This window comes from Sceloporus undulatus, chromosome 3 (genome assembly GCF_019175285.1).
Source record: "Sceloporus undulatus isolate JIND9_A2432 ecotype Alabama chromosome 3, SceUnd_v1.1, whole genome shotgun sequence".
NCBI classification, from domain to species: Eukaryota; Metazoa; Chordata; class Lepidosauria; order Squamata; family Phrynosomatidae; genus Sceloporus; species Sceloporus undulatus.
The window spans coordinates 224,468,612-224,482,223 of record NC_056524.1 but is presented as its reverse complement, the minus strand read 5'-3'; the positions used below and the strand labels follow the sequence as shown (position 1 = coordinate 224,482,223).

The 13,612-nt window shown below is 37.7% G+C and overlaps 1 protein-coding gene across 1 annotated transcript; it reads left to right on the top strand.

Annotated features, from left to right (window-relative positions):
* Positions 1-297: 297 nt before the first annotated feature.
* LOC121927051 (lebercilin-like protein) lies at positions 298-2,457 on the top strand. The gene has a single exon (XM_042460575.1). It carries the CDS (start codon positions 298-300, stop codon positions 2,455-2,457), a length of 2,160 nt encoding a protein of 719 aa, XP_042316509.1.
* The last annotated feature ends 11,155 nt before the right edge of the window (positions 2,458-13,612 follow it).

Here is a 13,612-nt window from a genome sequence, read left to right as displayed (position 1 = left end):
CCTCCAGTTGCCATAGCAACTAGGATCTGAAAACAATGCCAACACAAACCCAAGGCAACCCTGGAATGTGAATAAAGAAAGCCTTTTTAATTCCTTGAGAGAAGTCAAGCACCATCTCCTGAGCTGTCGGAGTTTGTGAACAACACTAAGAATATAATCTATTGTGCAAGTACCTTGCATGTTCAGAAAATAGATACTGTAATACAAAAACTTGTGAAGATTTTTTTGGTGCAGGCTCAACTATTTCTGGAGTTAAACAGATGTGGCTCTCAGTTATGCGTCACTAATGAAGGAGTGATGGCTTCAGATGACTTTCTGCCCCATTTTATACTCAAAGAAGATAATGAATGTGAACCGTGCACAAAAAATGGAAGCCCAAGTTATTCTCCTAGCAGGCATTCCAGAGGCACCCAAAGCAATGGTAATGATAAAGTTAATAACTGCAATAAACCTTCCAGTCAATGTGGACAAATTCAGCTTGATTGTTCCAATGACTTTCATGCTACCACTTCAAGGAGGGCTGGCAGCAGCAGCAGCAGTTGTTCAGAACAGATCAACTGTGGAAGTTCTCAGAATTACTATAATGACAATTTCCAGACATACTCAGCTGAAACTTCTAGAAGATGCAGCATCAGAAGCTGCTGCAGTAATACTTTAGAACAATCAGACACCAAAGAAGAGGAATTACCAACAAAGAAAATGGGAACGGATCTCCCAGCCAAAGGGGGAAAGACATTACTTAGAAGGAAAAAGCAGCAAAAGATTAATTTTGATATCAGCAATGTTATAAATTCCCAGAAGAATAATGTGGCTCGTCGCTTATTGTCAGCCAGACTTCACAAAGTTAAAGAGCTAAAGAATGAAGTGTTTGTTTTGAACAATAAATTGGAGGCATCTAATATGGAAAACCAGATCTTGAAGAGGCTGCAGATTCAGCATTTGAAAGCAATAAGTAAATACGAAAATGCAGAGATTAACCTGCCTGATCTTATGACAAAACAGTGTAGTGAAGTGAAAACGCTAAGGACACTGCTCAGAAAATCACAGGAGCAGGAGCGGAATGCATCCAGGAAGCTTAGAGAAGTGGAAGCACAACTGTTAAAGACAAAAGATACCTTGCAGGCACTGCAGAAACTTTCTGAAGACAAGCATCTTGCTGAGAGAGGAGAACTTAAACACAGATTAACAGGCCTTACACAAAGGATGGCTGCTAGTGATAAGAAAATTCAGGACCTGGAAAAGCAACTGGCATTGAACAATACATCCTTTATTCATCAGTTAGCTGTTGAAAAGAAAAAGACACTTGATGCTCAGTTGGTTACTACAAGTTTGAAAATGGAAATCAAGTTGCTTAACCAAAAAATTAATGAAAAAGAAAGAGAACTTGCAATAAGAAATATTTATGCAAACCGGATGCTTAAAGACCAGAAGAAGAAAGATGACTCAGAGTCTGTCCCAGAAGAAGTTAATGTCAACATATCAGTACAAGTAGATATGAATCTGGAAATGTTGCCTTTCCAAAAGCATGAGAGAAAGCAAAGTGCAGTTCTCTCAAAAGAGGTTCTAACAAGAAAGGATGTATGTGCAAAAGATAAGTTGAATGATGTAAATGAAGAGATGGAACCAAAAGCAGAGGCTCATCAAACAGAACAATTACCAGTGCAGGAAGTTTCAAATAGAACATACTCAGAGTTATTAGTGGAAGATATATCTCTAAGCAAAGAAAAATATTTTAAATGTGAAAACATGGAAAGACAGAAGAACCGAAGAGATAGGCAAGGATTAGATTTATTGAAAGAAGAGTTTGAGAAATTATGTACAGAAGAATCACTCCAGTCTACACATGACAATGAGCAAAAAGAGAACAATCTGGGAGAAACTGCAGCTGAAATTCAAGAAAATGAAAGCAAGAGAGAAGAGCCAAAAGAAGTAATAAGTGATAAATTGGAAACAGTAATACAAAGTCACAGAACACCATCTAAATTAAAGAAACACTACATATTTACAGAAGCTGTTGAAAATTTGCATCAGGGATTCCCTTCAACGAGACGGTTGTCCAATACAAGTACCACAGGTAATAGCAGGCAGGTTAATAGATATTCAAGTGATATTGCTGAGTTTAAGGGAAGTGACTCTACCAGTGTGTATGAGCCATCATTTGGGAAGACTATCAAAACAAAGCAGGACACTTCAGTACACAGTGAAGATCAGATTCCTACAGTATCAGCAGAGAAGAAAAACACTCTTATGGAAGAACTCTTTGGGACGAGCTCCATCTTGAAAGACAGTAATTTGAAACCTAATTTTGAAAAGGTGGGTAAGGAAAAAAAAGTTTTACAGAATGAAAAGTTTTGTGAGGACATTTCATACATGCATGATAGCTTTCAGTGTGGTGATTCCAAGCAAACGCCCATAAAGGCTTTTGATACAGTTGCCTTCTTGGAAAACCTTAAATAATTTCATGATAATGAAATTATGAATCTGTCATTTAAGATTTTCCAGGTTTCCATCTTAAAACATTGTACTGTACTTTAAAATTATTGAAAAGCAATGTAATTTAATAGCTTCTGAGGACAGTTTTTCCTGTTGAATATAATTTAAATTATTTCCTTGCAGTCCTCTACACATATAACAGAAATTGATTTCTTCACCAAAATAACAAACATGCAAGATATGCTAGTTTATACCTGACAATGAAACATGCTTAAACACAGTGCATGTTTAAAAATCTAAGAAGAAGATCAGTGATAGCTGTGCTAACAGAGAAGGTATAAAAATCAACCAGTTAAAAAAAAGCACTGAAAGAATTATACTGAATAGGGATTGGTGCAAATATTTATTTTGAAATAGTAGTAGTAAATGACTATTTCCAGTTGTTTTATCTAACTTATGCTGACTCCATTCTAGAATCCACTCTTAAGTGAATAAAGCAGTTAAAATTCATATCTAGCTAAGGTCAGGAAAGTGATTCATAATGACTGGGAGTGGGATTTTGATAACAGTACAGTATTTTGATGATAACAACAAATTCATATAAGACTTATGATATGAAGTATGGACATATTTCAAGACTGCCAAAAGGACTCTTTGCCACAGCCGTATAGCAAAACTATGGGTGCAAAAGGGCAACTGCCAGAAAGGCAGTAATCTCTTTTATTAACACTGGCAATTTCACCGTACTTGCACCCTAGATTGGGGAGAAGAACAAGCACTGAATAGTATTTTTAATTTTTTTTCTTCTAATCAAATATTCTTTGTAATATAAGAATTAACTATTGTACTACCTACAGCTTTGTTTTCTTTATTGTCCATCATAGAACAATGCAAAGTACAAGTTAGTACGTATTTGTTGACAAGTAACGAACTTCAAAATTTAGCACTTTCTTGTTCCTAATAAATAAGGAATTTATCCTGTTTTAAAAAAATAAAGACATACCATTTTTAAAAATTGCTTGTATTTAAGATATAGCTGAACAACAGTTTACTTGTATGATCTCCAGACACTATTTTCAAAGCAAAAGATTCATATCCATATATTGCATCAAAAAGGTTGAAAAATCCCACTCTAATGAAGGATTGCAAGTGTACCACTGGCACTGTTACAACAATGAAGGCCAACATCAGAGCAAAGATAAATCCTGATTGTGGCAGCCAGCTAGAAGAGCAAATGGAGACCTACTGTACAGCTCAAAATCTAAAAATAAATTGCAATACCACACATCTGCTATGGGGAAAATATCACCAAAACAGGCACTGAAAACCACATATAGCTATAGGAATATAGAATATATTCTAGTGCAGCGTCCAGCTCTAGAATCTCATAGTAAAACAACTATTGAGCATGATTTAAAGGAGAGCAGATACATAGGTTTTTGTGGGTTTTTTGGGCTATGTGGCCATGTTCTAGAAGATTTTCTTCCTGACGCTTCCAGATATGCATTTCATGTTTGCTTTTAACAGAACAAACTGGAAGGCCAAATTTCACCTAGAAGCTCCATCCATAAATCCAAACAATTTTTAGAATGCCATTCCTGGCCTTCTGAGCAGCCTCAACTATCTCCCAGAATGTATTATCATGAATAGATTTAATGAGTGTACAAGGAAGTCTGCACAGTTAGCAGCAATATGACCATAAGGGATTGCTGCTGAATTAATCTATCATTGTCGACTTCATACATTACGCATGTCTATTTGAATGCACACTTGGGGCTGTGTTGGAACTGCTCATGAGACAGAAAAAAGTGTTTTCATATAAATATCAGTCTCCTTGACAACATTTGTACTAGCACAAATTTTAAAGACAAAGCAAAAAGAACACCCTATAGCTCTACGCATCAAAAATAAATTGGGTATGTCCTCCTTAAACAAATACAATGGTTTATTTGTCTCTCTTTTTGTTAGCATTACATATTCATTTCCTGTCACTAAATGCATCACATTTCCTTTTCTTTTACTACTACCCCAAAGGAACATGTTATGCTGAGTACTTGGCTACCCAGTGAATGCTTTCTCAAGCATTTTAAATCAGAGAGATGTTTTTCATGTTTCACTGTTCATTTACTGGACTGCAAATGCTGTTAGTCCAAGTATGTAATGTAATGACATCTAAACTGATAGTAGCAGGTAATCAAATGAGGATGAAGAAGTATGTTATTATTCTTGGTTTGCTTCAAATAACTGGTTGTTTTGGGAGGGGAGGAAGTAACAGAAAAGGCACCGTAAGTACCGCTATATAGTTGAACTACTGGGATGAGAAATATGCAACTGCTGAGTGCTCAACTATACTCCACACGTTTCTTTGTAATCACTCTCCATGTATGCCTGAGATGATGCCATATTCCATCTTCTCCTTTCATAGAACATAACAATAAATGTTGCTGCCTAGCCAATATTGTGTCCAAATGTGGGGGTTGTATAATCCTCCCAGCCATTTCCCTTTATTGAGCCTCAGTGCCAAATAATTTAGTTGAAATAAATATAAACCTATCCCTTATTCATATTTAACATATATAACTGAACAGTGGCAAGGGCTTTCTTTTCTCCCTTCCTTTTTTCATATGGGAGTGACAGGTACTTGTTGACTTTTTTGTTTCTGTATTGAATTAAAGAACTAAAACAGTGATTCCCAAACTCAGGTCTTCCAGATGTTTTGTACTTCAGGTCCCAAATGCCTCAGCCATCTTCACCAAAGGGCTGGCAATCTGGGAATTAAAGTCTCAAACATCTGGAACGCCAGAGTTTGGGAATCACTGGATTAAAAACAACTTTCTGTTCCTAGATTTTAAATCTATTTTTATCTGTCCTTGAGCAATTCAATTTTGGACAAATCATGCAAAACTCTATAAAGCATTCAAGCTTGTTGGGAATTGCTAGCTAGCAAGAAGACATTTCTGTAAGGGTCCAATGTCTAAGGGGGAGAATGGATTTGGGCTTAATAACCATTCAGAAATAGAGGATATTTTCAAGAAGACACGTCAACTGTGTTAGAAAAGAATATTTCATTTATTTCATTTGCATGCTGCCTTTTCCCCAGAGTAGATCTAAAAGAGAATCTACAATCAACTCTCCTCTTCCAAGGGCTTGCCATCTGCAGATGACTCCACCATGTTCTCCGCAATGGCAGCACACGCAAATGGCTGCCCCAATGCAGTCATGCACACATTGTACCTTGGGAAGGATTTGAGGTCCTGTGAAGTTTTCTATCCATGGGGAGGGGTGGTGGTGTCCGGAACAGAACCCCTACAGATATGAAGAGCCGACTGTACTAAAAAAAAATCTTAACAATAAAAAATGTAAACAATTAAAATATCTATGTTAAACAGTATACATTTATTTAAAAGACATACAAAAGTTAAATAATAATAATATGAATATGAAGCTTCTTGGCTTGCACATTAAAAGCCTCCTTAAACAAAAAGGTTTTTCCCTGACAGCAAAAGGAAAACAGGGAGAGAGCCAGACTAGCCTCCTGTTGAAGAAAGTTTCAGTGAGTGGGACCAGCCACTGAGAAGATATATTAGTAGCAGACCTCCAGTTCTTTTTTCTCTGCAATCTAATTCTCAGTGCATTAATTTCTCCTTAATAGGTTACTTTTGTGTTTCTTTTTATTTTTAGATTTAGCATGCTACATATCCAGACAAAGAATTTGGAGAAGGTTTTAAAAAATGTCTAAATTCTGTGGTTTGCACACCTTGATTTTTGCCTAGTAAATTCATTGCTGGGAAACATTGTAGTTCCTTTCAGGCATTTTGGATGTAAATCTTGTTTGACTGAACTGTACCTGCTCAACAACCAGACTCTACATAAATTCATCACCACAGAGAAGCTAAGGAGTGTGCTTACATTTCAAATTGTTGTTCTTTTAAGCCCTACATTGTTGAACTGGAAGATGAACTGAACAATATGGATCAATACTTTATTTTTGTTTGGTTTTTTGTTTGGCTTTCCCTCAGTGTGGGGCTTTTCATGCTCTCTTCAACACATTTTTCAGGAGAAAAGAATGACATGAAGAGTCTTCAGGGTTATAAATTATTAAAGCAATAAAATGACTATATAATATCTGATATTCAAACATTATTACCAGGAACTCCTCCTGCCAAAGTGCCACTGAAACATCTAGGCTCTAGATGCTGCAGACGAGCTATATATTTCAATTGGTATTATGTACAAGAGATTGGGTCCTGAACAATTAATTAATTTACATTCTTTCCCCCATCCTTGTCCTTTCCAGTCTGCATTTTTAATCAGTAAAATTGAATAGTGTTGGGTTTTTTTTTTAGAGATGTTATGAGCAGAGCTAAAAAGAAAATCATTCCAAAATAACTTTTTCAAGGTATGGATAGCCTTCATAAAGTAACATAGAATATACTGAAAAACAAGCTGTCTCTGCTGTTGCTAAATAAAACCAAAAGAACAAATTTGCTAAAGCTGTTCTGTTTATGTATTGATGAAAGGCTTTCACTAGTCATTACATATCTACAAGAATCTCTGCTCTATTCTAGCTGTAGATGATACAGTAAACAGGCAGAAAAATTGATAGATGCCCTATTCAGGCATTCTGTCATCTAATGCAGTTAAAATGGAACAAAAGGGAGATGGCATGATAACCCTTCTTCAAATGTCATTGCTGTCAACATGTGTGAGCAATAATCTGAAGAAGAGAGCCTCCTCTGGTCAACAAAGCTCTCCAAGCTATCAGGCATCTTACTTCTAGATCACATAAAGAACTAGCATGGGTAGAAGAGGCTCTCCTTTTCAGATTGTAATTTTCCATGTGTGGAGAAGAACAGTGGGGATACCACAATTCCTTCCTCACCTATCCTTACCTTAACTACCTTATGAAACAGCTGAATAAGTTTAGCTAGATAGACAGATAGGTTCTCGATTCAGATGTTAGAAAATAAACACATGAGGGGGCCATACTAGCCCTGTCCCTTCTGTCACTGTTTCTTTGTTAACCTCATGTGAAGAATAACTTTCTCCATGTGTGAGGATTTGCCACGCAAAACAAAATGATGATTATTCCATGCATAGAAGAGGCTCTTATTTTCAGAAAGTTGCTCTCCACACGCAAAGAGCAATGGAAACATGCAAGGAAGGAGCAGGGTTGGTGTGCTGTCCCTATTTATGTGTTTATTTTGTAATCCCTGAATAGGGCTGGAAATTAGACAGGGCATTTTCATACTACCAATACTACACAGGGCATTCTCATACTACACAAAGCTGGTATGAGAACTATATTCCACTTTAATTGTCATGACAGCATCCTATGGAGCCCTAGATTTGTATTTTGGTGAGGACACTTTGGGGCGGCCTGTAGGTGCTGCTTTTCCCGCCGGATCGTGGCCTCAGCTTCAAGAGTGGCAGCCTCCAAGGCCCCAATCGGCCTCTTTCCAGGCCGCGAGGAAGTGGCAAAAGGCCACTTCCCCGCGGCCTGGAATGGGGTGTCCTTGGGGCTTCAAGCCCCAAGGACACCCGATGGCGGCAGGGAGGAGGAGAAAGGGATCGCTCAGCCCCTTTCTCCCTTGTGCCGTTGGCGCAGCCATCTGAAGGCTGCGCCAGCGATGCAAATCACTGAAGGAGCTCCGTTTCGGAGCTCCTTCTCGTGCCGCAGAAAGGGTGCTCTATACATCCACGCCGCCCCGTTTGGAGGCGGTGCATTCGTGACGTAATGGCGGCCCCCGTGTGGAACGGGCACCGCCATTTTGTACATCCTGGGGACATACTAGGGTTAGGTGCGTGCATAAGGCACGCATTTTGCCTAACCCTAGTACGTCCCCAGGACATACTTTACACCCGTCTATAACAGGCCTCAGATTCCATAGGATGAGGTCATGGCTAAAATTGCATAGCATGCATAGTCCTGGCCCCCTGCATTGTTGCATCTATCTCTCTCTACATATGAAAGATGTCTTTCTGAAAGGTGGAAAAACCACACTTCTCTCTACAAATAAAGAATGACTCTTTGGAGGGGAGAATAGCAATACTTTCACATAACTTGAAATCCATCTGCAATAGAATGTGTGCTCTTCAGTAGCCCTCCTACAAATGGTCTCTTTTGCAGTCTTTGAGTTAAATTTTGCTGATTTTCTATGCAGAGGGAAACTAAATAAATGATATTATGTTGTTTTTGGCTTTCATTAGTTAAACATGTTGGAGGGAATCACAAGCAAACTGTAGCAGGATGTGTGTTTGTATATACACGATTATTCAAAAATATTTCCAGGTAAATGTGTATAGAATATTAGCTTTAAAATTGCTCTGCAGGTGAACAATAATATTTGAGGAAAGCTAGTCTATACTTGCATGGAGACTTTCCAGTGTGAAGTAAATTCATCCTTTTTCTTTTGCCATGGGGCACTCAGGAAATCTGTAATTAGACATGAGAGAGCAAGTCCTTTATGCCACTTTCGTACTCTTATCTCCAGATGATATAGTAAAGTTATAAGGCAAAATCTAAACACTTTAAGACAACAACAATATCCTTTTCTTTTATTTGTGCTTGTTATGCCTTAAAAGAAAATTACAATGCTGACTATTTAGTAAATACTGACTAGTACCATCCCCATCCCACCCTAGGAAAGAACTATGTTGTTGAATACCCTTCAACAAGATTTTGTGGTAACTTCTGAACAGCTGGTAACAGCAGATTTAAAAAAAAACAAAAAAACCTCTAATGTGAAAATCACTTTTCAATGACTTCTTGTTAGTTTTTTTTTTTTTTGGGGGGGGGGGGTTCAGGCCATGTGTCTGTGTTTTGAAAGAATTTATTCAAGTATAAATTTATTTATCAGACGAGATTGGTCGTGTTCAGGGTTATATGGCTGTAGGAAATGCATTATAAATATCATTATGAAATATGGGCAATATGTTACAAATATCATTATGCAGTTGTAGAAATGCAAGACAAGACATTTAAGATATATATTAAATGGTCTCGGGCAAAGAAGAAAGAAAGGAAGACATGGGTGTATCATAATTATATAATACATATTTGCGTAATATGGTGTAGCTTCTTTCCTTTCCCTCTTCCAGTAAAGAAAACAATGCAACACCAACAAAAAGAAGAAAATGAAGCCTTAGAAGATCGAAGAAAAGAAAGAAACATTTTAAGTCTCAAGAATTAAAGATATGATGACAATTGTAACTTTAATAGGAATTTATGTTTACTATATGCTTTGTTTATATTTTGTGCAAACTTTATGTGTGATTCTTTGTTTATATGTTTGTATGTAAATTTGTATGTACTTTTTCAAATAATAATAATAAAAAGGATTAAATTTATTTATCCAGAACATGGCCACATAGACTGAAAATCCCACAAAAGAACTATGGATGTCAGCCATGAAAGTCTTCAGATTCTTGTTAGCATATTGTAAAATTATCTTGTTTTTTCTCTTCAGCATATGCATATTTAAATTTAATGCAGATTATACTATATGTAACTCTCTCCCTCTCACTCTGTGTATCTTTGTGTGCATGTAATTTTGAGCTAATGAAAGTCACCTACTCCATACATCTGGCACGGACTTTGAAACATCCTTTTTTTCACATCCAAGAAGGTGAAGCTGAAACTGAAGCAAAGCTGTGATGATCCTTCACCTATTAATCATTCATGCATCCAAGAAGGCAACAGCAGGATATTTTGGTATATTCACTTGTGGTTTTTTGTTTTTTAGCTCTTCCTACTCCTTCTTATAGCAACTCCAGTCAGCAAAGTGACACTTTCTTCACTGTGATAGAGGGCAAGTGCAAAATGCTTCCTTTCAATGCAAGATCACCCCAATTGAATCAACTTGCCCTTCAGAATGGAAGCTTGTCAAGCTAAAAAGAGCATCAACCAGGTATTTACCTATATGACCATAAAGAAGCATGTAAAACAATACAATGGTAACTTTCATACTACAGAATTGTAGTTTTATGTTTCCACTTTAACTATCATGGGCACTAGTGCCTCGCCAAACTACAATCCTCAGGATTTCATAATATGAAGCAATGACACTTAAAGAGAGATCCTCCTTGCCCCTCAGGTGGGGTGGGAACCCACCCTGCTGAAGTTCCTAATTAGCTGCATTGGTCATTAGCTGCTTATTTTGGGGAAGGGAAGCCATCATCTGGAGCCAGGAGCCTTCCGATTTCTGATTCCTCTGCATCAGATTCCTTGGCCTCTACAGAGTGAGTTATAACACTTTGTGCAGTGGGTAAGTAGGTGTGTATGCATGTACATAAAGATATAAGGGGGTGCTGAAAAGTTCTTGGCCTAACCGAAAGGAATTACCTAGAGCCATGAGACTTATATGCTGTTCCACATAGTCCCCCGAAAGTTTGATGCATTTGGCACATTGTTTCTTTAACCCTTCCACCAAAAAATAAAAAATCTGATGTCTCTTATTAAGATTTGTTTATAAAGTGCTGTAATTTGCACAGTGCTGTACATGGTAAACAATAGTTAAAAATAGATAAAATAAAATAAAGACCTGCTGGCAGCATACAAGAAAAAGAACAATTAGAGGTTGATACATATATTAAAATTTGAAGAAGTGCAATATAACAATACACGTTAACATAAACACAGGCTAACAATCAAATAGCACCTGGGAATGCTTCCCTAAAAAGTGTTGTCTTCAACTCAGCTTTGAAGCTGGTTAAAGAAGTGATGAACTGCATTTGTATGGGAAGGAAGTTCTGAGAAAAGGGGGTAGCAAGAGAGAAGGGGCAGATCTGATCAGAAGAGGTGAGAATGCTTGGCTGGAAGAGCAGTCCTTGGCGGTTTACAGACCGCCAAATAGTACGTCATCAATACGTACTAGGGTTAGGAAGGGGCGGTGCTTCCGCACCCCCCTAACCCTAGTACGTATTGAATACGTACAAGATGGCGGCGCCCTGTTCATACGGGCGCCGCCATCTTTACGTATCGGACGCTGAGCGTCCGTACGCGTCGCGGGTGTTGTGACGTAGTGAGTGCGCCCCTGGCGCCTCACTACGTCGCAAACGCGACTTAAAAAGAAGCTCCATTTTGGAGCTTCTTTTTCGGTCCGCGCAGGAGTCGGGCCGTGTGAAGGTTCCGGCTCCCCCGCAGACCTACTGGCGGCAGCGGCAGACCCTTGATTACCAAACCATAAGCCCTGACTAGGAAAGTAAGGGGAAACTAGCTTGGACTAGTAGGGAGGAGCCAATCCATGCAGAGCTTTAAAAGTCACTATCAGAAGTTTATAACAGATGCAGAAAGGGAGAGGGAGCCAATGGGTAGATGAGAATAAAGGAGAAATGCGATAGAAATGATGAGCAGACATGATGATATAAGCAGCAAAGTGTTGAACAGAAATTAGAGGACAGAAGTAGGAAAGAGAAAGCCCTGTCAGAAGAATGTTACAATAATCCAGTTGTGAGACCACCAGCACATGGACCAGCATCTTAGCAATGGAAGCTAAGGGAAACAGTCTGATTTTTGCAATATTGTAAAGAAAAAAATGGCACACCTTGGCTGTAGCCTGAATCTGGGAAACACACGACAAGGAAAAATCAAGAATAAAACTAAGATTATGGGCTTCCTGCACAGGTTGAATACAGATATCGTCAACTAAAACAGAGAAGGAGTATTGCACAGTTGGCTTAGGTGGGAAGACAAGTAGCTTGGTCTTGACCATATTGAACTTCAAACACCAGTGAAGCATCCAGTCAGAGACAGCCACAAGACAAAATGAAACTTTCTGTTCAACAGCCGGAGAAAATTCAGGGGTGGAGAGATACAGCTGAGTGTCATCAGTGTACAGATGGTATTGAAAGCCAAAGAGCTAGATTACCTAAGGACAGGGTGTAAAGAGAAAACAACAGGGGTTCCTACTGAAATACTGCTCTGATACTGCTGTCACCTCTGAATCATTAAAAAAAAATGTCCACCCTTTCAAACTCTTTTTAAGGTTTGAAAACAAACAAACAAACAAATAAATAAATAAATGGAGCAAAATCTGGTGAGTAGGGTTGATGGTTTATGCACTCAAACCCAAGATTCTTCAAAACATCCATCATCTTGCAAGCCCTGTGAGCAAGTACATTGTCCTCCAAAAAGCGAACACCTTTGCATAACTTCCCTCACTCTTGGAGATTTAAATATGAGAATTTAAAAAAAAAACCCTATACTTTTTTCTCAGAGATATAAATCATTCTCAAAGATTGATATGTTCTTAATATCAAAAATCACTCAGTCATAAAATAAGAATGGATATTTTTCCAAACTCTTTTTTGATCATAATCCAATATCTTTCACACTGTTTAGTAAAAAGGAGACTTTTAAATGGATACTGAATGAGTTATTGTTAAATGATGAAAAAGTGATTACTAAAGCTAAGAAATGTTTGGAAAAGTTTTTTTAAAAATCATTTAAACAAAGGGACTGATCTTAAAACAGTATGGGAAACAAGTAAAACATTTGAGAGGATTTCTGGGAAGGTCTGGAAAAAAATGTAACCAGGGTCACTTAAATGTGATTACAAAGTTCCATGCCATTGCCTTGCAGTATGCCTTAAAAGGTGACAATCGATTCCATAAATTAATTATGCACTAATTGTATTATTACAATTGCATGCTTGTTTGCTTGTATGATTTGTGTAATGCAATTAATTGCAGAAAGAGCTTCCTTTTACTTATATTATTTTTATTACAGTATTTATATCCCAATCTATATATCACAAGATCTCAAGGCAGTGTACAGATTAAATGCATTTAAAACCATTTAGAACCATTCCTTAGTCTATCCTAAATCTCGCACCAGACATTTTCTTTGGATGGCCCCAGATCCCATGCTGGATGAAAGACATGGTATTAAACAAACAAACAAACAAACAAATCCCATAGAAAATCCAGTCCATCTGCCTTGGTCCAGGCCTCGGAGGTAGAGAAGAACTGCTGGACCTGATCCCATTCCCCACCACCTCTCCCTTCTCCTTTTGTGTCATGTCTTCTTAGATTGTAAACCTGAGGGCAGGGAACCATCTAACTAAAAGATTGTATGTACAGTGCTGTGTAAATTTACAGCGCTTTATAAATTAAGGTTGATGATGATGATAATAATAATAATAATAATAATAATAATAATAATAATAATAATAATAAT